Source organism: Lepisma saccharinum, chromosome 3 (genome assembly GCF_977018435.1).
Source record: "Lepisma saccharinum chromosome 3, izLepSacc3.1, whole genome shotgun sequence".
Classification (NCBI taxonomy): domain Eukaryota; kingdom Metazoa; phylum Arthropoda; class Insecta; order Zygentoma; family Lepismatidae; genus Lepisma; species Lepisma saccharinum.
In genome coordinates this window covers 78,688,351-78,714,706 of record NC_139231.1, presented here as the reverse complement: position 1 = coordinate 78,714,706, position 26,356 = coordinate 78,688,351, and the positions used below count along the sequence as shown (strand labels likewise).

General features: G+C 39.6%; 1 protein-coding gene and 1 non-coding gene across 2 annotated transcripts in view; both read left to right on the top strand.

The window, feature by feature from the left end:
- The window catches only part of LOC145985579 (uncharacterized), an 85,510-nt gene that overhangs the window by 39,107 nt on the left and 20,047 nt on the right, over positions 1-26,356 (top strand). The window contains exons 5-9 of the mRNA XM_083119649.1: positions 2,692-2,817; positions 4,875-5,035; positions 6,610-6,782; positions 9,722-9,903; positions 22,703-22,947. Of these exons, the coding sequence (XP_082975775.1) occupies positions 2,692-2,817; positions 4,875-5,035; positions 6,610-6,782; positions 9,722-9,903; positions 22,703-22,947 (887 nt within the window). The remainder of the gene's footprint in view (positions 1-2,691; positions 2,818-4,874; positions 5,036-6,609; positions 6,783-9,721; positions 9,904-22,702; positions 22,948-26,356) is intronic.
- TRNAK-UUU (transfer RNA lysine (anticodon UUU)) lies at positions 21,704-21,776 on the top strand. Its single transcript has one exon. It is a non-coding gene; the product is annotated as a tRNA-Lys (tRNA).

Below are 26,356 nucleotides of genomic sequence, written 5' to 3'. Positions count from 1 at the left end.
AATATGTAACATATGTATCGTATGTTTATTTGGTCAGGACGGGTGCCAACAGGGTGGATTATGGCGCAGGTTGCTCTATCGAGATTTGAAGGGGGTTCCTTCAAATAATATAAAATTCAACATTTATATCTTTTTCCAAAATATATGTAAAAATTTTACACCTTAAATGCACCATATTTAATCCATTAGATGAAGAAAAGAAAGTGTTTAATGGTATTATCGAAGGGGGGGGGGGGATATCCAACTCTTACATATTAGGCCTTAATTGACACGGGGGTTCTGGGGGGATTGTAAATTAAAATTTGGGGGGAACAGTATCCAACTCTAGGTCTTAGATTATTGCGGGTATTTTAGTTAGAGGGGGATTGAGCCTTAAATTGAGGGCAATTATACAATTATTGTGTATTACTATTGTCTTAGACAGACTATTGAGGAAATTCTGGTGTGGAGACTGAGAATTAATTTTTTGGAGGAGGCATAATCCTCTCTTCAATATCAACAGTAAGTCTAAAATTGGCATGGAAACTTTGGTGAAATCTCAGATTGTCAAGAGATTTCTGTAGTGGAGAGAGAGTTCGAAAATTAAATTTGGGAGACTGCATTTAGCGATATGATATCCACACGTTTTCGACCCCGAACGTGCCAAAGGGGAAGCTGGAAGAGACTAAATATCTCGGGATCTTAAGAAAGAATTGACATCCCATTAAATTAATATTCTTGAAAGCCTGCAAAGGAATGGATTTAAAGATTTTGTTGCTCGCTTCGATCGCAATGATATGTTACTAGAATGCGTGTTTGGCGCTTGAATGAGGTGAATGTGAACTTTATATACTATAGCTGCATTACAAGACAAGATATATTCTCTGATGAACGATTTTAGGGGTGGTCTTGAGTGATGACACCCTTGTTTAGGGAGGAGGGGCAGATCAATTATCATGTTCAGTAAAGCTAAGAAAGAAGTTTCTTTCAGTAGACACGCTGTCGTAATTAAATACGTTGTGGGGATTACGATATGGTTTAAGGGCACAAATTATATGATTTGGAGGGGATGCGCCATGGCCTTGGGGGGTGAGGCACCCCTGTATTTAGTTCATTTCAATAAGGGTTGAATTTTACTTGGTCTACTGTATTATATTACCACGGGTATGGGAGGGGAGGGGGCAAGTGCAGGTCACCTGTTCCCCTGTCTGATTTAGCACCGCACGCCACTGGGTAGATCCGAATACGTGGAACAAAGAGAAGGTCAGAAATGCTGTGAGATTGATTAAATTAGATCATTTTAGGTTGTTTTTCTCCCAAGTCTGTCTAATCGAGACGATGAGGATGAGCGATGATATGAGGAGATTGATGAAGGAACACATTTACAAAGAATACCTATGCCTAGAAAATTCGAAGCAGGAACTCCTTGCGCTTTGCTAACACTAAGCCATAGTGGTTGGAGAGATGATGTTGTAGTATTAGATGTGACCATCAATGCTACGGCAATATTGCAGCTAGAGATAAAAGTACAATTGTAGAGTTGCAACTTACTGTCCAAAGTAACAGAAAAAATTCAACTCACCGATTCCCCCCCCCCCTTTCATTCCAACAATCAGCCACACAGTCGCTTACAGAGAAATGTGCCACACAGCGTACAGTTTATTTCTTATTGTTTACATTCAAGAATCCGTAGTATTCAAATAGTGTTGTGTTCGGCAAATTAACAATGTTCTCAAATTTCCTTATATTTTTCCTTCGCATTGAAAAGTCATGATAACCTATATTTATGAATTAAAAGTTGGGTATTAAATTATTATTACAATAGAGAACATGTCTAAAGGTGAGTTAACAAAAAAAGAGACGTTTTCGCGACTGCAGTTCGGAAATAAATCGGGACAGGGATTGAAGGTAATTGACTGTCCCTACTAAATCGCTAAATCCGACGTCTGGTAGCCTTGCATGAATGATTATAAAACTAAAACTACTCAATATTGCAGAGTATAGACTCCTACACAACAATAATTTATTAAAGAACAATTAAAATTTTAACAAATTTGCAAAATCGACGGTGTCATTTTGGTTCGGTCGGGCGGGGGAGGGCATGGCCCCCATGGTCCCTCACCTGAGTACGGGTCTGATGTGTGTAATATAAACTGTACTGCCTTTTTGTTTATGTGTGTGTGTTTGCGTTTATAAACGATATATTTTTTGTTGTATTCTTTTTAATGTCTTCCTTTCTTGTATACAGATGTAAGCAAATGGTTAAGTGTAAGAAAATACATTAATTAAAGCCTTAACTTCGCCTTGTACAAAAACCGATAAATAAATAAATAATATAATCGAATGGACCAAAGGTGAAAGGATATCATTTTCAGTCTGGTAATTACAGTCCGTCACAAGAAAATAGCAACACTCTTAAGAATTGTATGTTTAGCGTGATTTAATAAAAATAATGATTTTTATCCACCCTGTATGCGACCATGACTCCACACTTGATCTTGTCCGGTTCACGGGCTCGGAACAAAAGAAATTGTTTTCTATATCGTCCAGTTGCCGGAAGATCACATAATTCATAGCGGAGCAAAAACGCAGTGGTGCTACCTTTTTGTGACGGACTGTAGTTGTCTGTGGCAAGAATTCATTAACTTACATCCAGAAATATTATTATTAGTATTATTATCATTCATTATGAAACTATTTTCATTGTTTCAGGTACGATGCTTACAAAACTCTCAACCCGACAATAGTCCACGATGTGCTGATGCAAATTTTTGTCAGAAGATTCATGCCGGATGGTTCAGTAGTTTGGCAAGATCTCACTAGAGGTCAGATAATACGGTAAGGAAAGAAAATAAGATCGTTCCATTCTCTTTTGTGGGTTTTACAAAAGCAATAATCAAACAAGTAACAATCATTTCGAGAAATTAAGAAAGAATATAATAAACTATCTGTTGGATGAACTGTTTCAAGGCACTAAATCTATCGTTAGGCGTTCTTGAAGTAGAAGATCTAGGTATGGCTATAATTTCTATTTCCTGACGAGTGTTACAATTTCTCTTCAATTAGACGAACTTTCTCTCTGGTTTCTCAAGCAGGTTTTGTAAACAATTAATTTTACCATATATCCCCATAGTTTTACCTTGTAAAATTCACGTTATATTATATATTATTCAAAACTCACTTTCGTTGGGAAAGTAGAGAGATGTCATACATATTGACTACCGCCCAGTCAATATTTTGAGATGAAATAATAATAATATTCCGGCAAAATACTAGAATGATCTCGCTAAACTAAACATTTACGGTAATCGGTGACGACGAGCAACGGTCCCTTCGAAACAGGGGTAGCCGAAGTTACAAGACACCCAACCACCCCTTCATAATCATATTTCAAGTACACGGGGTGAAAAATCATTGAAGTTTGGGTGGAAGGGGGATAAAGATCTTAAAACACCCACACACACATAAATTATATAATAATAATAATAATAATAATAATAATAACCCGTGGCTCTACAGCCCGTAAGGGCCTTGGCCTATCTCCCGACTGCCAGTCTCCCTCCCACAGTCCTACCTAGAGGTGTGGAGTTCTTCAACCGGTAATGGGGTGACGTGGGGTCAGCACGTCGAACCCCCAGCCGTTATAGGAGATTTCTTACTCGTAGCTCCCAATTTCCTCACGATGGTGGGTTGCCACCGGTCCTATACACAGCCCGAAAACCCAGAGACTGAACCCAGGCGGACTCGAACCCATGCAGTCGGAGCCCAAAGCACAGCGCCTTAGATCGCACGGCCACGGAGGAGGACCATATAAATTATTATATGATATACATATTTTGAATGTTATTAAATATGAAAGTAAATAACTAAATATTTAAAAATACATTATTATTATTAAACACACATAATGAATTTATTCACACACACACATATCAGATATTTATAAAGCAGAAAACTAATTTCTTCATTAACTGCTTAAAGATGTCAATAAATTGCAGAAATAGTAGGAACAGTTTAATTATGTGTAAGTTTTGTTTGGTTTTTCCTTCCTACTAATATAAATCGACTAGTTGATTGCCCGGCGTTGCCCGGGTATTTATTTATCTCAATCTTCTTTTAGACAGGAAAATAATGAATTCTAATTATACTGAAAAATGAACTTGGAGTTGAACGGCATTGTGAGTGTCAATATTCATCGTAGCGACCCCGTAAACTATGGATTCCACACTAATATCGGTCGTTTTACATGTCTCCCCCTCTCACCCCCACCCCTAGGGGTGCCAGGGGTGTCTTCCCACACAGTATTTCTTTCGAGATTGCAAGTGGTACGTGCTCCAGGCGTTCGAGAGTTATGCTGGAATAAACACACACACACATCCATTTTTATATATTAGATTAGATTTCATAGTTATAGCCTATTTGTCTTACATTATTGTTTTACTTTTATTGTGCGTTTATTGTTACTGGTGTATGATCTCTTGACAGGGAGAGAGAGAGAGAGAGAGGGAGAGAGAGAGAGAGAGAGAGAGAGAGAGAGAGAGAGGGGAGAGAGAGAGAGAGAGAGAGAGAGAGAGGATGCAACACTCACAACCATACTATTGCGTATGCGTTTTCGATATTATTATTATTATATATTATATTTGGAGTGAAAACTAATTGCTTATGATTTGTTTTTATAACAAAATCTTTCCCCCCGGAATTGGTGGGGATTTTTGAGGTCAAGATTGTTGGTGGGGCAGAATCCTCCCGGTCCTACATCCTAGACAGGGGTGGCGTGCGAGGATATATGGAGTGATCGCCACTGACGGTGATGATAGCATAATAATAAAAACAACGTAGAGTTTTAATTCTGTATGTATTTGTGTTGGTGTCATGGAGTTCTCTTTTTGTTGCAGACTGGGAACATCCAGAAAACAATATCATGACAACAAGAATGCAATATCCATAACATATTCCAGCGAAGGCAACATTTTGAGCATAAATTCCTCTAGTTCTGCCCTGCTCGTTCCAGATTCCAAATCTCGGGAGCTACTCCAACATTACCCTCAAGTTAAAGGTAACACAGTACAAGTGAAAGCAGGTGACATCACATTATGAATAAGAGACGGCGTTATATTTTTAACATTTAATTTCCTCATATATGCCTTAATTATGTTCAAATATTCTTTTAGTAGTCAGTTCTCATTTTGCTATTTTTTCCTACTTTTGACGTTCTGTTTTTTATTTTTAAGGAATATTGGGCAAAATAAGGTTATGACCTCCAACAACCCTCCTTTGGCACGCCACTGGGTTTCATGATATAAAAAAGACACCTGAACAGTGGCTTCACCTTTATTAATAATTTAAACTTTATGTTCTACAAACACTTAAAAGCCAACATGAAAAATTGTCGGTTATTTTTGTGGGCTAATTAGACGTTAATTCGTGTAACTACAAACGGTCTATCAGGTATTGAAAGTATAACTAAAACAAAAATTTTCCAAATTTATGTCCAGTTTTGTGCCACTTTTTGTTAATCATGAAAGAACTAAACGAAACGCGTGTCGCTGAAAGTCCGCAGCAAGAAAACAACCTAGTTTTCGAGCACATAGTTACGTGATTTACTAACAGATGGCAGCTCATACATGCATAGAAGCAGTTCCGCTGAAACGAGTTCGAAGAAGTTGGTTGCTCGACATGGTTGAGGAAGTACCGCACTGCAGCGTTTTGAGCGACTAAAAAGGGTAAATTCTCACTTCTGAGTTCTGAATGCAATATTAATGGTGATGAAATACTATGAACCGCAAAATATGTTTCGGTTAGCTGAATTTTTTTTGTGGCGAATGTAGACAATAGTCAGCACTACAAAAATACAGGCTTTTGGAAATATTTTCCGCCAACAGTCGAGAGATTGGTCAAGGCCTGTCGAGCCACGGATTATTATTATTATTATTATTATTATTATTATTATTAACTACCTGAATGAAACTGAAAATACCTGTGTAAAATTTTTAACTTGACTTCTTTTCCCTCAGATGAATATAAATACTAGGGATATTCAAATTGGATTTTTTATTTCAAATAGGCTCCTGCCTCTCATTTTCTGCAATCTAATTACCCAGATTACCCCATGGCACGCACGAGTGACGAAAGAAGAAATCACATTCCGATCATAGTTCATATCATAGTTGGTAAACCTGATGGTAAGAGACCTGTTCGCTCGGTAAGAAATTACCAAGACGGACAGTGTCGACAAATTTCGAAAGCTCTCGTCTTATTCTCGTCTAGATTTTTATAACGTCCTCTTAGTATAATCCCTAGTTTTTCATATTCGTTGCCCCTAAAAATCTTCGTGTTTACGAATGTGAGATATATATTTATTGTTATTAATCGTGAGGAAATTGGGAAGCTCCGAGTGAGTGAGCGTAACCCGGTCAAGAAGACCTACAACAACGGCTGGGGGTTCGTCGGGCTGATCACCCGTCACCCCAATACTGGTCTAAGACCTCCACACTACTACAGGTGACGGAGGAACAGTGTGGGAGGGAGACCAGCAGTCGGTAGGTAAGCCAAGGCCCACCAAGGTGCTGTAGAGCTGTGGGGTTAATATACGTATATATATCAACTTAAGAGTTCTTCCATTCGAAACAGGAGGTCCCCAGGAGTACTTGGTCGTCAACAGGAACATAGTCACCGTTAACAGGTCGGAGTGCGACAAGGCCGGTGTCGGTTACGAAGCCTTCTCCAGACAGTCGGACCGTTGTTCCAGGCCTCCAGGATCCTGTCTGGATAATCAGCCAATCAGCCTGTGGAAGCAGGACAAGGTATCTTTATACTTATATATTTGCTTAGCCATTCCAGACTGAAAAACTCTTTTCCTACAAGACCTATGTGATAAATTGACACCAAGGTTGAATACATACAGGTGAATCCATCAGATATATCCAACGAAACAATACCAAATTACATCAAGTTCACTGTCAGAATTGACCATAAAATTTATAATATTGTACGCATAACAGTCTGTTTGTTATTTTAGAAAAACGGGACGAAACTGTTTTTATTTAAATTTTAATATTTTATCGTGCATAAAGAGAGATATAGATTATAACTTAAATTGCAGTTGAGTGAACCATAAATATCTATATTTTTAGAAAATGAATTATTAAATTTCCATTAATTAGGCTCTGCAACACTTTCAAATCGGTTATGCAGGCAGGCTATGCAGGTCATACAGGCTATGACGGTAGTTAACATAACACAACATAACACGTGCCTCTACAACCCTGGAAGGGCCTTGCCCTATCTCCCGACAGCCAGTCTCCCTCCCACAATCCTACCTAGCTGAGATCATCGGGAGATGCGGCGATGACAAAGTAAAATAATAAAAATATTGCATTTTATATATTTTAGGGAAAAAGTAAAAAATAAGTCAGAATATTCGCATCTTTGGGCGAAATTAATCAAGTGACGCCATAAAATAGCTAGAAATACGCAAGAGATTTTCGCTAAGTTCAGCGCATCGAAATGGGAGCCCAGTTCTACCGCCCGTCCCCAACCATTCCGCGACGTTTCCTGTTGAGTGCAATGGTGTCAGGCGGCCCAACTCATCGCAGCAGGTCTGCGAATCCAAAGTCCTTCGACCGCTGGTTTCTCCCTCTCTTGAAGGTTTGGTCATAAAAGACTTTCTTTCAGCCCCCATACATTTACAACCACGGCAGGGTTTCCGAGACCGGGTTTCGGAAGCAATACGAATTTCGAGGAGAGAGGTTTTAACAAGGTTTCGGGATACCTGAAATTTTGTATTTTCTATAGGATTTGCTCTCCCAATTTTTCGAAACTTCTCATCGGACGGAAATGTATGGTAAACAAACTCAACATTTTTCGTTTTCTTCAGATAATGTGGACATGCGCTTACAGCACCGTGAGATATTATTATCACTCAGATATACTCACTAGAACATGAATCGTACAACATAACGCATGACCTGGAGAAATATCCCCCTCCCCACCTCCGATGAAAGATTGATCCTGACGTTTGGCAAGTCTTGCGATGACTACGTCAAAATGTCACGCTTCGCCTCTGCTGCAGAGGTGTGGAGATCTTCAACCAGTAATGGGGTGACGTGGGGTCATCACGTCGAACCCTCAGCCGTTGTAGGAGATTTCCCGGCAGTGGAAATTGGCGATCTTGGACTGTCATTTCTCCAGTCAACTTTTTTACAGTGTGGGAGTCGGTAGCCGCTTTACAAGGGTCCCGTAAACCCTGCAATGCGCCCCGATAAATGGTTTCCTACCACCCCAACATCTAGTGACTAGTGAATCCCGTAGCAGGGAGTTGCATTTTCGTAATATTTTTTTTAACTGGTACTAAACTTGTATGTAGTTGCAGTGCAGGCCAGTCATGATAAATAGGTTGTAGAGGGTGTCTAAAAACTACAGGACATTTTTAGACATAGGTATAGAGAAGAGAATAAATAGTTGCAAGAGATTTAATCATGGAAATGAATAGTGCAGAGGATGCCATTTAATAATTACATATCGCTGAAGAGAGGCTTGTTACTTGATGATGACGATTTTTTCTAAGCAACCATTCCTGCAGTCGTGCATAGCTCGACGTAACATGTCCACAGGAATCTGAGCAATTCTAGTTGTAGGAGGTCTATTCGAGAGGATCTGTGAGGAAATCCTTTCAAATATGTTTGAAACAGTGGCGGCGATTGGGTTCCAAAACTGGAGGGAGTTGCCAAAACTATGGTAGCATAGTGCGGGAGCCAAAGTTACAGAGTGGGGGGCAACCGTCTTTTTGAGACACCCCTTATATTTGAAAGAGAGAATTTGTAATTCAATGAGTGGTGATAACCAATAACCTTCTTTTTTCCGTTCAAGAGCATTGTGGAAGGGAGGACTCGTGCCCAATAATTCACATTTAAGTACTTCATTACTCACACTCATAGGAAAGATTTTTAACTTAATTGGACTACTTCAAATTCAGTACAGACTTAAACTGATTATCATACGGGGAACTAATGTCCAATGTGGGTGATTCCACGTGAAGTTTTCTTTTTTTTCTTTTCGACAATGTCGTTCCAAGTGGTACCTGAGGGCACCAGAACTCACGGGCGTCGTGAGGGGGTCGGGTTAAACCGGTCAGACGATCCCCCTCCTTCGGAAATAAGGTTCATTCTACTTCATATTAGAGAAATTATTATTAATAACTATTAACTTGAAATAAAATTCATTTAATTTTTATTCTGGGAGAGTAACCAAAGAAAAAATGAATTTAGATCGAAAATTTAGTGCAAAAAGCAGGAACCAGGTCAGAATTATACATGTTTTCTTTTCAAATTCTATGAACTAACCAGCAGATAAAATGGTTCCATGATTTTTCAATATTCCAAATATGAAATTTTCACTTGCTAACTTTTAAGGATCTTTATTTAACGATATGTGTGAAAGTTAATTTAAAACACTCGCAAGAGCTAGAATAACTATTCATTATCGTTTATGTATGTAAAACGAAAACATAAAGGGAAAAAGCAGTTGAGCTCGATAATCACCGATCTGGTGTATCGAATAGAAAATTTTCCCCAAGAATGTTGTGGCAGCAGTAGCATGACACTATACTAATAAGTTTATTATTATTATTATTATCATCATTATCATCATCATTTCTCCATTCAATTTTGCACCAATAGCCTGCCCCCTCTTCCTCATAAAAGTTTATAGCGACGCCTATGACCAAGTTGAATATTCATTTCAGGAAGCTAAGCGTTCAGGACGCAAAGGAAAGTTCTTGTTGGAGAATTACGGGCGGGTGCCTCCCGATCCCATCAAGGAGAACCCCAAGACCAAAAAGAAGCTCTTGACGCTGGGGTACCCCTTCCAGCACCACAGCGCCATCCACATGGAGGCGAGGGGAGATAAAATCCATGTTCCTGCGAGGTAAGTGGTGCCATCTAGTGACTCATGTTGTGGTTTATAGGACAAAACTTTACCGGTGTTAGGGAAGACGAATTACTATACGTACTACTACAAAAGTAACACTTTTCGAATAGCGGTGTAGTGATAATGTCTTAGTCACATTGAACAGTTGTTCAGATCCCACTTTAAAATTTGTCTTCTCTCCCAATTACCCTATCTGAGCATAAAGTGAACTTTAAGAAAAACACAATTCTAATAAAAATTAAATAGAAAACGTAGAAAGTGTTAGTCTTTATGTAGTATACATTTATTGTAAGCAAATATTGTGTAGTTATAATTTTCTTACTTCCGTATTTTCGTATTTAAACACATGTTTTTTCTAATCGAATCATGTATGTTAATTTTAGGTGCAGCCAAATCAGTGGGGAAAAAAACGCTTACACTTAGTCCATACATGAGAAACGTGTTACGAATTATTTATGTGTAAGTGTAAAAATAACTTACAGTTATTTTTACTAGCATTTTAAATGACTAACTGTAACTATTAATTTCTTCTTGAGCAAAGTAACTGTAATTCAATTACTTTTAAACAATAGTTTTCCAGTGGGGCCACTTGCACCTCCTCGACTAGCGAAAATGCCTATTTATATTTCCTTTCTTTCCTTGATAAAAGAAGAATGAAAATTAAAGAGATTATGAAAGAAATTAAAAACAAAACTGTTTTGTTTTTAATTTCTTGTATAATCCTTTTAATTTTCATTCTTTTTTTCTGTTTTTATTACATCTTTGTTCGTACTCATTTCCTCTATTCTTGATCATGTCTTTTTTTCCATTTTCCCCTCCAGTTTTTGTTCCATTTTCTTCTTTATGTCCTTTCTGCCTGTCCGTATCTCGCTGCTCTATTCCTATCTTTCTCTTTATGTCACGTTTCCTTATTTCTCTTTTCTCTTTATTTATTTTTCTTTCCAAATCCTCCCTCACTTACTTTTTCTTTCTCTCTTTCTGTCTCTCTGTTTCTTTATTTTTATTTCTCCTCTCTTTATTTTTCTCTCTCCCTCTTTCTTTCTGTCTTTTCTTCCATTGTCTCACTCTCTATCGCTTCTTTCATATTTAATTTCTTTCTCCGTATGCCCGAGACTTTATGTCCTATAAAACTATAAAATATGTATGTAATTATGTCATATAAATTGGAAAATATGTCATGAAAAATTACAAATATGTCAGAAAAATGCAGAAATATTCCCAGTAAAGCCAAAAATATGCACAACAGTACTCTCGAATTTCTTCCATACCCGATAGAGTAGAGTAGGGGCTGTAATGTACCTAATGTTATTTTTACTTTTGACTGATTTTTGTGAAAAGCGAAAAAGGCAAGGAAATGAGAACGAAACTTTTTTACTTCCTGTGCAACAATGAGAGAGAACATTTTGCCTCAATAATGTTCGCATGGCTATTATATCAATTGTCGGCGGGATAAAAAAAAGTGGGGTATTATATTGTTCAGTACTAAGAAAAGACGGCACCTTTCTTCCTCCGTAAATTCCATATCCTGCCATCGACAATATGAACTATCCGTTGTGCTAAAGCTACGAAGAAAAAAATATGAAATAACCGATTATGTGCGAGAGAGTTACGAAATTATACAGAAATATGTCTTATTACAACAAAATTGAAGAAATATGTTGTAAAAACGCGAAATTGGTGAAATATGTCAAAATATGCTTTGTCAAGTTTGTCTATTTCGGCTGATTTTCATCAGATATGTAAAGATCTCACCCGAATAATAGATCCGAAGCCAATTGAAAAATATGTTATAACATAAAGTCCTGGGCCCTAGAACCCTTTCCTTCTTTCTTGTGATAGGTAATGTTAACGTCAATAATATCCCCCTTTCCCCCCTTGGAAAATTTTATGCGGTGGCTCCCACGTTGCAAAGATTTTTTTCTATTTTTAATCGTAACAGTAACTTCGCAACGATCTATTTACGAACTGTTACAGAAAGGTGCGGAACGAAGAGGCATGTCCAGAAACGGAGGAACAGAAATTGTGATTGAGACGCACACACACAAAGAGAGAGAGAGAGAGAGAGAGAGAGAGAGAGAGAGAGAGAAAATAAGGGACACCCAAATAGTGAAGAAATGGTTGAATGGAGAATTTTTGTTCAAGTCCACTTTATGTTCAGATAGTCTAATGAGGACTGGACCTACAGTTAAAAGTGGAATCTGAACCACTGTTCCTCCACCGCGATATCGCACACGAGACCCTTTCATTACATGCGATTACCACCACGTCATATGACACCATGGGATGGGAAAGGGTCAGGGAGAGAAAGACTTATAATAAACTAACTCTCGGACATTCCTAAACCTGCAAGTTTATTGTCCCAGCAGTTTCTCTCTCGACAGTTTTCAGTTTTCTACCAGTCCCTATCCTGGCCAAGACCAATATACTCTTTACTATATGTTGGAGAATTATCAGAAACTAACCACGATATATCTTTTTATATATTCTTGTATTCGCAAATAACAGAACTTTTCTCTTGCTCATTTTGCTAATGCATTTGTTTCTATATAACCAATTGCTTATTTTGTGTATATCCAGTGCTTTAAGAAACCTGCACTCCCATTGGTCAGTTCATATCGGGTGCGTGCCTAGTTGCCGCCATCTTTGCGCGGAAGCTTACTTCCGCCAGTGTTCGTGCAGAAGTCACTCCGGCAACAGCCGAAAGTCACCGCGTTGCGGATATTCATCAAATACGTAAGCCTAACGTGGCTACGTTTCATTAAGCATATCAGTGAAGTGCAGTGATATGTAGTTCAGTTTCACAGGAACATTATAGTGCTGATATCATTCAGTGAAGAACTAGTGACGTGTTATTGTAAAACCGGCTTCCAATTTCATATAAACAGTTTACTGAGGCAGGAGTGCAGGACAGTGTAATTACGTGTTATGTGTACATATTTATTATTAATATAACGTTATTAGTTGTAGTAACTGCCTTCATTTTCTTTACACCTTAAGAAGATCGCGGTGAACTCAGCTGTATGGTGATACAATCTATTCCAGGGAGACAATCAGGGTCCTATCGGGCAGCAAACGCATTCATTTTGGTCCTCCGCAGGCCGCGATCTCCTTTGTATTGAACATGAGGTACGTTATCATCAGTGATTTTAGTGAAATTGTGTTGTGCAAACTTTATTTTCAAGTACAGTAACGACAAGTTATTGAAAGCATTACGTCATTCGTTGTAGCGCGCCAGATATTTTCCACGTGGCTGAAGGACACGCCCGGGACTTCCCCGACCGAGAGCGCTCTCGCTGTTCGCTTGTCAGTGACGTTTCACACTCCGCTCCCTTCGCCCCTCGCGCTGTACGAGGAGCTCTCGGTCCGCAACCAGTGGCATGACGTCATCCACCCGTGGTGTGACGCTGAGTTATTTTTAGACTGCAGTTTTCTGTGCCCCCGCGGGACTGGCTTTTTCGTTCGTTTTCGTGCGAGGAGAAACGTATCGCGGAGAGTTGCATCAAGCAGCCCACGCGTGCAGACGTGACATCACTATAGCAACCGTGAATCAGCTGTTCCAGTACACGTCAGTGTCAACGACTACCCGCAGTGTTGCAGCCTAACCAGGATTTCAGATGCCCAGATGGTCCAGTGAATGCCAGATCGGTGAGTACAACAGTGTTTGGTTCAATATTTCCTCATTTTTTCCTTTCATTTCAATACGCATTGCTTAGCCCCTCCCACCTTGAGGCATGGCAGACTTAGCACATCTTCTAAAGCAACGTGCCGCCTACAGGGGGCAAATAACGAGATTGCAGTCGTATATTAGCAGTGATGATCCAGAGGCGCCGAACGTTCAACAGATCAAGGTTCGGCTGGAGCAACTGAACAAATTATGGCCCAAGATAGAAGAAATTCAGGATTGCATTGAATTTGAAGCCACAGACGATGAACGCACGGCAATTCGAGAGACAATCGAACTTTCATATTTCGATCTCAAGTCGCAAATGCTAACATTAATTGAGGGAAATCATTCAAATACAGACGGCGCGGAAAATGAACACAGGGCTTCGTGCAAGTCTCAAGTCAAGTTACCATTAATAGAGCTTCCACATTTCAGTGGAAATTACACCCAATGGGTATCATTCAAAGACACATTTTCTTCGCTCATACATGATAATTCGGATATTTCAGATATTCAGAAATTCCAGTATTTACGTGTCGCACTGAAGGGTGAGGCATTGCAAATCATTGAAAGCATACCAATTACAGCATCCAACTACGGTGTAGCGTGGAAACAACTCCAAGAGCGTTTTGACAACAAGCGTCTCATAGCTGCTTCACAACCAATTGGGACATTGGAAGATGTATCCAGAGACAAGGAGACAAGGTACTACATTCCACATCACTGTGTGATCAAGGAATCAAGCAAAACTACACGTTTAAGAGTGGTTTTTGATGGAAGCTCGCCCACAACTACGGGGGAATCGTTGAACAGTATACAGATGATTGGTCCCACGATACAAGAAGAATTGTTTTCAATCCTGCTCAGATTTCGTAGTCACAAAATCGCACTGACTGCAGACACGGCTAAAATGTATAGGCAAATTAACATGCATTCAGAAGACAGACCACTTCAATGCATCTTATGGAGAGCATCACGTGACGAACCGATCCATGTTTACAGTTTGAACACAGTCACTTATGGATTAACTTCAAGTTCATTCTTGGCCACAAGATGCCTCAAACAGTTGGCAGAAGATGAATCATCAAATTTCACAGTAGCCACTCATGTCTTAACACATGACTTCTACGTTGACGATTTTCTGGGAGGAAATCATTGCATTGAAGGTGCAATAAAGCTGCGTGAAAGTCTCACAGAATTACTCCAGAAGGGAGGATTCAATCTACGTAAATTTTGCTCCAATAGCAAGGCAGTGTTAGAATCTATTCCAGAAGAATTGAAGGCAGTACAGGACCTAGTGCAATTCGACACAGAAGGCACAAAAACATTGGGAATTTCATGGCGCCCGTCCACGGACGAATTTCTTATGGACAGCAAGGTCGCCACAACAGTGGATGTAGGCTCGTTGAAGATCTTCTCAAAGCGCCAAGTTGCCAGCATAATTGCACAAGTGTTCGATCCAATCGGACTAATATCGCCAGTGGTGATTACATACAAGTCATTCCTGCACCAGTTATGGCTCCACAATGTAGGATGGGATGATCCGCTTCCTATAGATTTGCAGAAAACATGGCGTCGTCTTCATTCGCAGCTCACATGTATTAACGAAGTAAAAGTACCACGGTTCGTTTTGGCTCCAGGAGACATCCATCAAGTTCAAATTCACGGTTTCTCTGATGCATCAGAGAGAAACTATGGCAATGTTCTCTTCGTAAGATCAATTGATTCAGAGGGTCACATAAGTGTGAACTTATTGTGTTCAAAGTCCAAGGTGGCTCCGGTGAAGAGAACCACTCTTCCACGTTTGGAATTATGTGCGGCAGTTCTACTAGCCAAACTGGTATACAAAGCATTGCCCATACTGCGTTTATGTATAGACACCATTCACCTATGGACCGACTCAAAAATCGTCCTAGCTTGGCTAGCGTCACCAGCCAGTAAATGGAAACCTTTTGTTGCCAACCGAGTTGCTATGGAACAGGAACTCACACAGGTCAGTGATTGGAAGCACGTTCCGTCAAAAGACAATCCTGCAGATCTGATCTCACGAGGAGTCGATGCAAAAACTATCAGATCACTTCAGCTTTGGTGGCACGGACCCACCTGGCTCCAAGAAGAGGAGACACAGTGGCCATCATCCAGTTTAGCATTCCATCCAGACGACAACACTATTCCAGAGCAGCGTAAGGTAGCAGCTACCACATTGGTCACTCATGTAACAACTGAAGAAAAATCATATCTAGATATTCAAGTTTATCCAAGTTACTGAGAGTAATGTCACTCTGCAAAAGGTTCATCAGCAATTGCAGAAACTCAAGAGAGAAAAGGAGTGAAGACCTTACCACCTTTGAAATTCAAGGCGCCACACTTGCTTGCATCAAGATAACACAACGTGCATTCTTCTCTCAGGAAATCAAAGATTTGTCTGACAAGCAGCAAGTACACAACAAAAGCATTTTGAGGAACCTTCATCCATTTCTCGACAATGAAAAAGTAATTCGTGTCGGAGGAAGATTGGAAAACAGTGAATTGGAGTTTCAAAGCAAGCATCAAATTATTCTTCATCCGAAGAGTCATTTCGCGAAAATTCTGATAGCATCAGAACACAAGAGACTTATGCATGCTGGTTCACAGCTTCTCATATCATCACTTCGTGAGAAATACTGGATACCTCGCATACGACAGCTGGTCAAACAGATCATTCACCAGTGCAACATATGCTATCGTTTGAAGGCTTCAGCCGCCCAGCAGCTGATGGGGCAGTTACCCTCCAGTAGAGTGAGACCCAGCAAGGCATTCCATCACGTAGGCGTTGATTACGCAGGGCCATACCACATCAAGACCGGAGCCGCAAGAAGCAGATCCACAAGAAAATGCTACATTGCAGTTTTCACTTGTCTTGCCACAAGGGCAATTCATCTAGAGATTGTCTCAGACTTGACATCACAAGCCTTCATCGCAGCTCTACTACGCTTCACCGCGAGAAGAGGAAAGTGTGCAAGTATTTTTAGCGACAATGCTACGACGTTCCATGGTGCTAAAAATGAATTGCAGGAATTACGTAAACTCTTTCAATCACAAGAGTTCAACAAGGACATCAACAGATTTGCAGCAGAAGAGAATTTCCAATGGAAGTATTCTCCACCACGCAGTCCATCATTTGGCGGGATTTTTGAAAGTGCAGTGAAGTCTATGAAATACCATCTCCGCAGAGTAGCAGGAAACGCCGTGCTAACATACGAAGAACTAGTAACTCTGCTATGCCAAATAGAGGCCTGCCTCAACTCCCGTCCTCTTTCCACACTTCCTGATTCTCATGATGAATTCAGCTACATTACCCCTGGTCATTTTCTTATTGGAGGTCCTCTAACCTCATTTCCTGAACCAAACATTACAGATCTGGCTGCCAACAGATTATCCAGATGGCAGCGCATACAGCAGTTCCAGCAGCGAGTGTGGAGGAAGTGGTCTCAGGACTACCTGCATAGCCTGCAGCAGCGACAGAAATGGACAGCCGTTCAGTCGAATTTGAAGCCTGGCACACCAGTGCTATTGAAGGAGGACAATCTTCCACCACTCTCGTGGAGAGTCGGCATCATCCAAGAAGTGTTTCCGGGAAAGGATAACCTAGTGCGCGTAGTCACCGTTCGTACTAGAGACGGAGTCTACAAGAGAGCATTAAGCAAAATTGTGCCTTTACCACATTGGGAAGAAGACGCTCCATGAGCTAAAACATTGACAATGTATCCCCTAGTGTTAGGTTGGATGTGAACATTCCAACGGGGGGGAGTATGTTGGAGATTTATCTCTAGAAACTAACCACGATATATCTTTTTATATATTCTTGTATTCACACACAACAGAACTTTTCTCTTGCTCATTTTGCTATGCATTTGTTTCTATATAACCAATTGCTTATTTTGTGTATATCCAGTGCTTTAAGAAACCTGCACTCCCATTGGCCAGTTGATATCGGGTGCGTGCCTAGTTGCCGCCATCTTTGCGCGGAAGCTTACTTCCGCCAGTGTTCGTGCAGAAGTCACTCCGGCAACAGCCGAAAGTCACCGCGTTGCGGATATTCATCAAATACGTAAGCCTAACGTGGCTACGTTTCATTCAGCATATCAGTGAAGTGCAGTGATATGTAGTTCAGTTTCACAGGAACATTATAGTGCTGATATCATTCAGTGAAGAACTAGTGACGTGTTATTGTAAAACCGGCTTCCAATTTCATATAAACAGTTTACTGAGGCAGGAGTGCAGGACAGTGTAATTACGTGTTATGTGTACATATTTATTATTAATATAACGTTATTAGTTGTAGTAAGTGCCTTCATTTTCTTTACACCTTAAAAAGATCGCGGTGAACTCAGCTCTATGGTGATACAATCCATTCCAGGGAGACAATCAGGGTCCTATCGGGCAGCAAACGCAATCACTATACTTACCAAATTTCCTTCAAGTATCATCATTCCTTCCCGTCTTGGCCATTCCACACGTCCCTTGCCACCAGGTTTCCTAACAGGAACTCTGTATACTTCCCTCTACCCATGATTGCTATATGGTCTGCCCACTGAAGTCTTCTTCGTTTAACTATTCTAGTAATATTAAAGGTTCAATATATATTATGAAGTTCAGTAGATTTATAATGTAACCTTTTCTCCACTCCCCTGTTGGCCCAAATATCTTTCTCCAGATTTTCAAAACCTCATTCGGTCCCACTTTAAAATGTTGGTCCAGTCCCGATTGACCTAGCTGTGTATAAAGTGGACTCAATACAAAAATCAAATTATGTATGTTTCTCTTTACGTGTAAGGGTACTACATTTCACATCTATAGATGTTGTACGTTTTAATCTTTGCAAGCTTCAGTATTAGAAGAGAGAAGAAACGTTGTGAATATAGAGGTAACATGAATTAACTGAATTAAGTCTGCTTAATCTTATCCCCAACAAAACTTAACCACGCATCGCTCCAGCTTCCGACACACACACCCGCTAAAACTGATAAGAATGTTGCGCAATAGTGCGTATCTTATATTACACCACACTTGTGACGTAGTTCAATGTAATCACAGACGTCGCCGGTCGCCACCTCGTGGTTACATGAGACACACACACACAAGTTGCATGAAGCACGTGTTTGGATATTGCCTTGTTCGATAAGACTAGTTTACTAACAATGGAATGTTAACACGCCAGTTGTGCAAAGGTAAGATTTTTAGAATATAAGTGTATTTTCTCTATTTGCATCTGTATCAGATTCCGTGACTTAATGAGTTTTGGTTTGAGTTGCTGTTTTAAGTCCACTTTATGCACAGTAAGGCTAATCGGGACTGGACCTACAGTTTAAAGTGGGATCCGAACCACTTGTGCCTCCACCGGGTATCGAACCCGGGACCCCTTGATTACAAGGCAATGACGCTACCACTGCGCCATGGGGGAGGCCCTGTGACCTAATGAAGGAACCGACGATGTAAATATAATTCCGTTGTCCATAGAATAAGAAAACATTTTTTTTTTAAGAAAACGTTTTGCGTTTTTCAACATTTTTGAGTTTTTTTGGGGATATTGGTAATTTTCCCAGGTTTCTTTACTGCATCTTGTTCTTCCATGGTTCTTTATTGCTTTTGAGCCGTATTTACATCTTCCAAAACTCCCAATTGTATCAGAAAATCCATCCTTTATAAAGTGTACTTTGTCAAGTTCTTTGTTTTGCTAAGCCATGACGCTCCCATAAGTTGAAGACATTCCCGGAGAAAATTGCCTGCTTCGCAACACCCCCCCCCCCTGCCCTTTTCCTAAATCCGTCCGAGTTATATGTTACAACATAAGGAAATATAAACTTTTGCACAGACAACGGTTTATTTCTGCTATTTTGTCTAATAAATACATCATCCACGAGTCCGTCCCTTTGAGCCAAAGTGACAAGCGACACGAGCTCCTCCAATACAAAAAAAAACAAAAAAAACATTCACTGTGCGCGCGCGAGACAAGCAGACTGGGTGGAGACCCAGCAGACCGAGGCAACACGACGTGAAACGGTGTCCGCGTGTTTCAGACAAGCAACTATTCTTACATAAACTAAATAATAAATCTACGGACAACGAACAAAGTAAATAATAAATAAGGTGTGTTTTATAATGCGATACACTTGTAGGTTTAATTGTATTTTCTGTACATGGGCGTCCGGAAGGGTGGGCAGGGGGGGCGTGCCCCGCCGTTAACCAAAAATTATGTATTTCACACATATAATTTCATTTTAGCCACAATAATATGTGTATTATTGCATGAACATCATAAATTCAAATGTAAGCAATGTTTTTTTTAGGGAACAGCACTATTTTTGGGGGAAAATGTACCTTGTTTGCTCCCCCCTGGGAAAAATACCTTCCTTGCCCCTCCCTGGAAAAAATCCTGCGGACGTCCATGCTTCTGCAAATATGCTGTAGAAAGAAACAAACTGCCTGAATGTATGTGAGGTGAGTGTACATGGGGAATTCTATGTTGGACGTGCTGTCAATATATAATATTACATGTTTTATTTGATTTTAACCTAAGAAATTATGTCGGAACACGATATATGAATAACTAATGCCTTAAAACTAGGCTTTTAAAAAAATATATGAGCGTTGACCACATAAAAGATATCTGATCTGAAGAAATAATAGTATTTTTCTTACAATTCTCACAATTTAAGTCCTTTATTGTTGTGAGTCGGTGCGTTCGAATAATCATTCCGTGCCTCTCTACTTCTATATATTCTCAGTTATTGTTACTTTATTTACTTCATATCACACTTTTCGACATGGTTACTAAAATTCATCGTTTATTTTTTGTGGAGTTATTATAAAAAATATTCTGTTAACGTCTTTCAACCTTTAGGGCGTTCAAATTTGAAAAAATAATCTTGAGAGTGATTTTGAGTTTCGTTAATTAGTGTCGCCTTTCTGTCCTTGTGCCATGCACCACGCCATGAAGGTCTATGGGGGCGTGGAGTTAGGGTTTCACACTTTCTTGATCACGGCTGAAGGAGCGAGTGATGTGATCAGCATCCGCTTTTCTGCAACTTTGAAAAATTGCGATGATGAGAATAAGTAATTATATGATAATGGTCACATGCAAAGAACATCCTACTTAGCCACCACTCCACCACGGAGGTCAGCTTGTGTTTTCGGAAGTGTAAAAATATAATAGAGGAGGAAATTACAAGAGGGAAATATATTATCATGTGCATACGACAATATGCATTGTTCTGAAATATTTGGGGAATTTATCTGATTCCGACACTCGCCCACGAACTATACACACATTCGCAATCAGAAATCAGAAAAGAACATGAAATGTAGTAGAATGTAAACGTCAATGTACAGCAACTGAGAACGCCCCCCCCCCCCCCCACACACACACACTACCAAGCACCGACATTTTATGTGCGTCCTTCGATATTTTTTTTCTTATGCCATGGTTTGTGACATTTACATACTACAAATTTTGAAATGAGGAAAGAAAGAAGAACTCATAAAGAATAATATAGGCTAATTTAAAAATTCGTAGTTTGCATTCCTGATTTTAAAAAAAATGCATATATAAGAATATTTCATTTACGTCTTAGTGTCTGAAGAACATCTTTTATAACGTACTACTGTATTACTACTATTTTTGGAAACAGAAAATTAACTCGCATTATTATATGTCTCTTCATTTTGATATCAGTGTTGGCAACACTGATTTTATATTTATTTTTCTAGCTGTAAAAACAGATTCATTTGGTCCTAACAATCCTCTTACACGTTTCACAAGAAATATATTCTTTATTTGCGTTTTGTAAAGGAAATAAATAATAATTTGTGAATTCCAAGATAACAAATGTTAGAAACAACAGTGGCAATACCCTACATTCCTTCAGGTAAAACTATCAAAGCCGGGAATGGGATTTCTTGAAATTTACAGGAGAAAGTACTTACGGAATTGAGTTTCTGTGTAATTTGGGAAGGTCGTACGTAGTCCATGCTTCGGTAATGTTTGATCTTTTGAAGTATTTCGATCAGCGCATTAGAAAACGCAGTAACGAAATCTGGCACTGTGCCAAATGTGAGTATTTCCATAGCAAAGTTGCATTAGCGCAGGCAGCTGCCCGGATAGCTCAGTCGGTAGAGCGTTAGGCTTTTAACCTAACGGTCCAGGGTTCGAGTCCCTGTTCGGGCGAAATATTTTTTTTCTTGCCCATTCCAAGTATTTTGTTTCACATCAGTTGCACGTTATGTTGAACTCGCCAGAATTATGTAAGTTTTCAAATTAGATCTTATGAGATACTTTCCAAGATTTTGGCTATTCCAAACATTGGATCCAATGGTATCAGCTTTAGCGTAGCCAGTCATGGAGGCATCAGGTCCTAGTTCGTCGCGAAACTTTACAAAATGACACTGCTCTACAATTTAATGTTTCCAGAGAGAAAAGTAGCTTTTCTTGGTAGATTGTCATCTGATTAATTTCCAAAAATTACATTAACCTTGGTTGATTGGTGACTGTTTTCATGTAAGACCATGACATTTAACGGACACCACATGCAAATGTTATCGTATGATCTGTATGTGGACACTTTCGTTTGAGAAAAGCGTTAATCATTGTCCGCAATTGTTCATAAGTGGATTAAATGACCCGCCAAACATATCTGTCATGTATAACTTACTAAATCATAATTTTATGTACTAACATAAAACAATGAAAATACACTTGTTTAGTATTTGCTGTAATTTATTTATTTTCGTCGAATGACAGTACCAAATATATGAATCTGAAAGTTTAATTTTCGTCAACTGGATCTAACATTCTTTCTTGTTATTTAATAAATATTGAATTCTTTATCTATTTGGCACTGATTTCCTTCCCAGCGCAGTTGCTTTCATACATTTTAGCGATCTTAATAACTACAAGCTTTTTCATATTAATGTAATAATAGAAATACAATATTAATTTAATATTTATTAATTATTATTATTTTAATTTAATATAATTATAATATAATTATTTTCATTTAAACGTTTATATTTTTTATTATTATTGTTTCGGACCCCTACCCCCCGAAATAAATTTCAAAATACGTGCCTGATAACACAGGTCATATCTTGCAGTGTTCTGGGACGAATAACAGAGGTATATGTGGATGCAATGGACCCGAATATAATCGTAACTGCAATAGTCACAAACCTGGGGCTGGAGGCTTCAAAGTACGCAGTTCGACTCACCGACTGCGAGGAGAGCGAGCCACATGAAGTACATCATGGATACTCACCGTTTCAAGTTGTGCCACCACAGCTTAATGGGGAGTTTCATATCCACATGAAAACAGCTCTACCAAGCCGAACATATTGCACAGGTAAATTACGAATTTATTTATTTAATTCGAATACAACAAGCAAATGTTGTACATTGTGTATTTTGAGTTTTTGAACTGAATAGCAAGTGACATTATGGAGCTTGGAGAACTAAGTAGGCATACATATCTTGTCTTAACCAAGGTAAAAGAAAAAACACGTGAAAGCTAAACTAAAATGTACTTATAGGGGAGGCTTCTATGGTTTAACATGGGAGATACTATCGCCCTCAATTCGAGCACTGGCTTTCCCCAAAATCAACCTTTATAATACGATGGCCTACGTATAGGGCCGGTGGCAACCCACCATCGTGAGGAAATTGGGGAGCTCCGAATGAGTGAGCGTAATCCGGTCACGGAGACCTACTATAACGGCTGGGGATACGTCGGGCTGAGCCCCCGACTATTCCAATACTGGTTGAAGATCTCCACGCTTACAGGTGACGAAGGAAAGCATGGGAGGGAGACCGGCAGTCGGTAGGTACGCCTAGGCCCTTCATGGGCTGTTGCGCGACGGATTATAATCAGTGAGGTATTTGCTAAATTTCCAGTTGGGAGAAATACCAGCAACTTCTTTCTAAGCACAGGAGGGCATAGGCGTGCACAGAGCACAGACCGTCTGATTAGAGGGGGGCAAAAGCCTTCATGAAAGTTCAATCGGAGAAATAAAAACCTAATTTCATCTCACTGTTTTATTGTATTGATGGGTGTCGAACAGGGGCGTATGTACAGTGTGTCCGGACTCGCCGAAAATCACCGTATTAGAAGAATTCAAACTTCCGTGACACTCCGTGCCCAACTTTTTATGTCCGCTCTATGGTTAAGAGACTACAGGGTGGCTCAATAAGTCACTTAACACCCTCAGTACAAGGCCACTGCGGCATGGAATTTGAAATTGGCGGTGACCAATCGTTATCTGGCCAAGGGGGAACCACATTGACGTCACCCACACGGTCGGCGGCCATCTTTATGTCCGCCATCTTGAATTCAACTTCAGAATTTTAAATGAGAAGGGGGTCGTGCGACATATCAAAATGGGCTAGAATTTCACGAGAAATGCAATGGTGAAGGTTTTTTCGACGTATCTTTAACCATTAAAAAGTTATGACTGAATTCTTGTACCAATTTGCTCCTTTTCGATGTGTTAGAAAATGCCTTAAAATTTGTTTAGCGCTTCGGTAATGCATCGAGATCAAAGTGACGTCTATGGAGAGACATTCGCATTATTTTAATCGGATACATCCATGAAGAGCTGTGCATTATGAATGGTTGTCGCGAACAATTTACACTGTGACGCTTCCATTGAATTAAAAGTCCTTCACAGTGACAAGGCTAATGTTTATGTTCATAAGGAAGTTCATAAACAGAATATTCGATGATTTTTATCTGATAACCCATTTTCGACAGATCAAAGCTGAATGGTTAGTGTTGGTAAGTTAATGGTGTGGCGTGCTGTGTGGAACATGATTGGTTAGTCAATTTTCCATCAACGGAACCTTAAATGCTTAGGGCTACTTGGATTTGTTAAATAAACAGTTTTTTTCAGCCTTGCTTATGGAAGAAGGTACTTTTTACAGTTTTTCAATAGGGAAGAACACCAGAACACTTATGGGAACGTTATGAACCAGTTTTTGTCCAAAGTTAGTTATTAGATAAAAATCATCGAATATTCTGTAAATTGTTCGCGACAACCATTCATAATGCACAGCTCTTCATGGATGTATCCGATTAAAATAATGTGCAATGGCATGCGAACGTCTCTCCATAGACGTCACTTTGATCTCGATGCATTACCGAAGCGCTAAACAAATTTTAAGGCATTTTCTAACACCTCGAAAAGGAGCAAATTGGTACAAGAATTCAGTCATAACTTTTTAATGGTTAAAGATACGTCGAAAAAACCTTCACCATTGCATTTCTCGTGAAATTCTAGCCCATTTTGATATGTCGCACGACCCCCTTCCCATTTGAAATTCTGAAGTTGAATTCAAGATGGCGGACATAAAGATGGCCGCCGACCGTGTGGGTGACGTCAATGTGGTTCCCTCTTGGCCAGATAACGATTGGTCATCGCCAATTTTAAATTCCATTCCACAGTGGCCTTGTACTGAGGGTGTTAAGTGACTTATTGAGCCACCCTGTATAGTATTTTACATATAAATATGGTTTCGTACAGCAGGTTCAAAACTCCACTTTTTGACACTTTTTTGTCCACGCACTGTGGCCTTGTCTACAGAGAAGAAAGTAAACAGTCCTTGCCCCTCCCCACTTTTCTCATCCAATCGCCGTCAGTGATTTCCAATGTATGGGCAATTTATTCTGAAAACACATAAAGGTAACATATCTAACGAATAAAGTGCATGGGAAGCAGGGGTGCCCATCCCCGCCGAAGGCCAATGACGCACTACCCCCAAAAGGTAGAACATCCCCGCCCCGTTTATGCCGAATTAATTACTCAAATTATTTTTGTCACACAAAAATTGTGGGAAAATATAATACCAGAGGTGCAACCACGAATTTTGTCTCGGGGGGGGGGGCAAGTACCAAGATAAACGTACCAATAATAATTACATTAATAATGGCTATCAGTAGTAGTAGTAGTAACAAAGACGTTATTATCCTCATAAATTACGCAAAGAGGGGGTAGAAGTCTGTGCTAAAGCATTTGTTTGGAACAAACGATTTCAAATATTTTTTCAACACCGTCAATTTCACATTAGCTAATAATGGAAAACAAGCACACAAACTGTATTTCTGAATGGCAGAAAATGGATGATAAATGCATTCCGAAGATACATGCGTAACTCTCACGAACAACTTATGATTTACACATATGCGACATAAAATAGAAAATACATATTCAACAATCTAACACTAAATTGTGTACATATTGAAAGCTTATTCAATACAAATATAGCCTACAACACATATTATTTAAATACATGACATTAGAGAAAACAAAGAGGAATGCGAGCGAAGCGAGCAATGAAATTTTTAGATCCGATTTTTGCAATTGAAAACAATATTTGATTTAATAGGGAGCAAATAATTTCACTGGACGCCATGGCATTCTCTCTTTTACAACTTTTTTTTAGATCACTCGGCGCCCATGGCCGACTCCCGCCGCCCCTAACTACAGCTCTGAACTTGACGAAAACGAGAAATGCAGATAATGCGAGCGAAGCAAGCAAGAACATTTTACAAGATGAATTTTCATTTGCATAAAATTTGAAATTGAAGGGGTAATTGCTCCTCTGTGCCCCCCCCCCCTTGCAGGTGCCCTTGGCCGTCAATGTTTGTTCCCCCTTGCTATCCTAGAATTGACATTCGTCGAAGGTTGAGGGGAGCAATGACCCCCGGCCCCCTGTGGTTGCGTCACTGTATAATACAGACATGTTTAAGCAATATATAT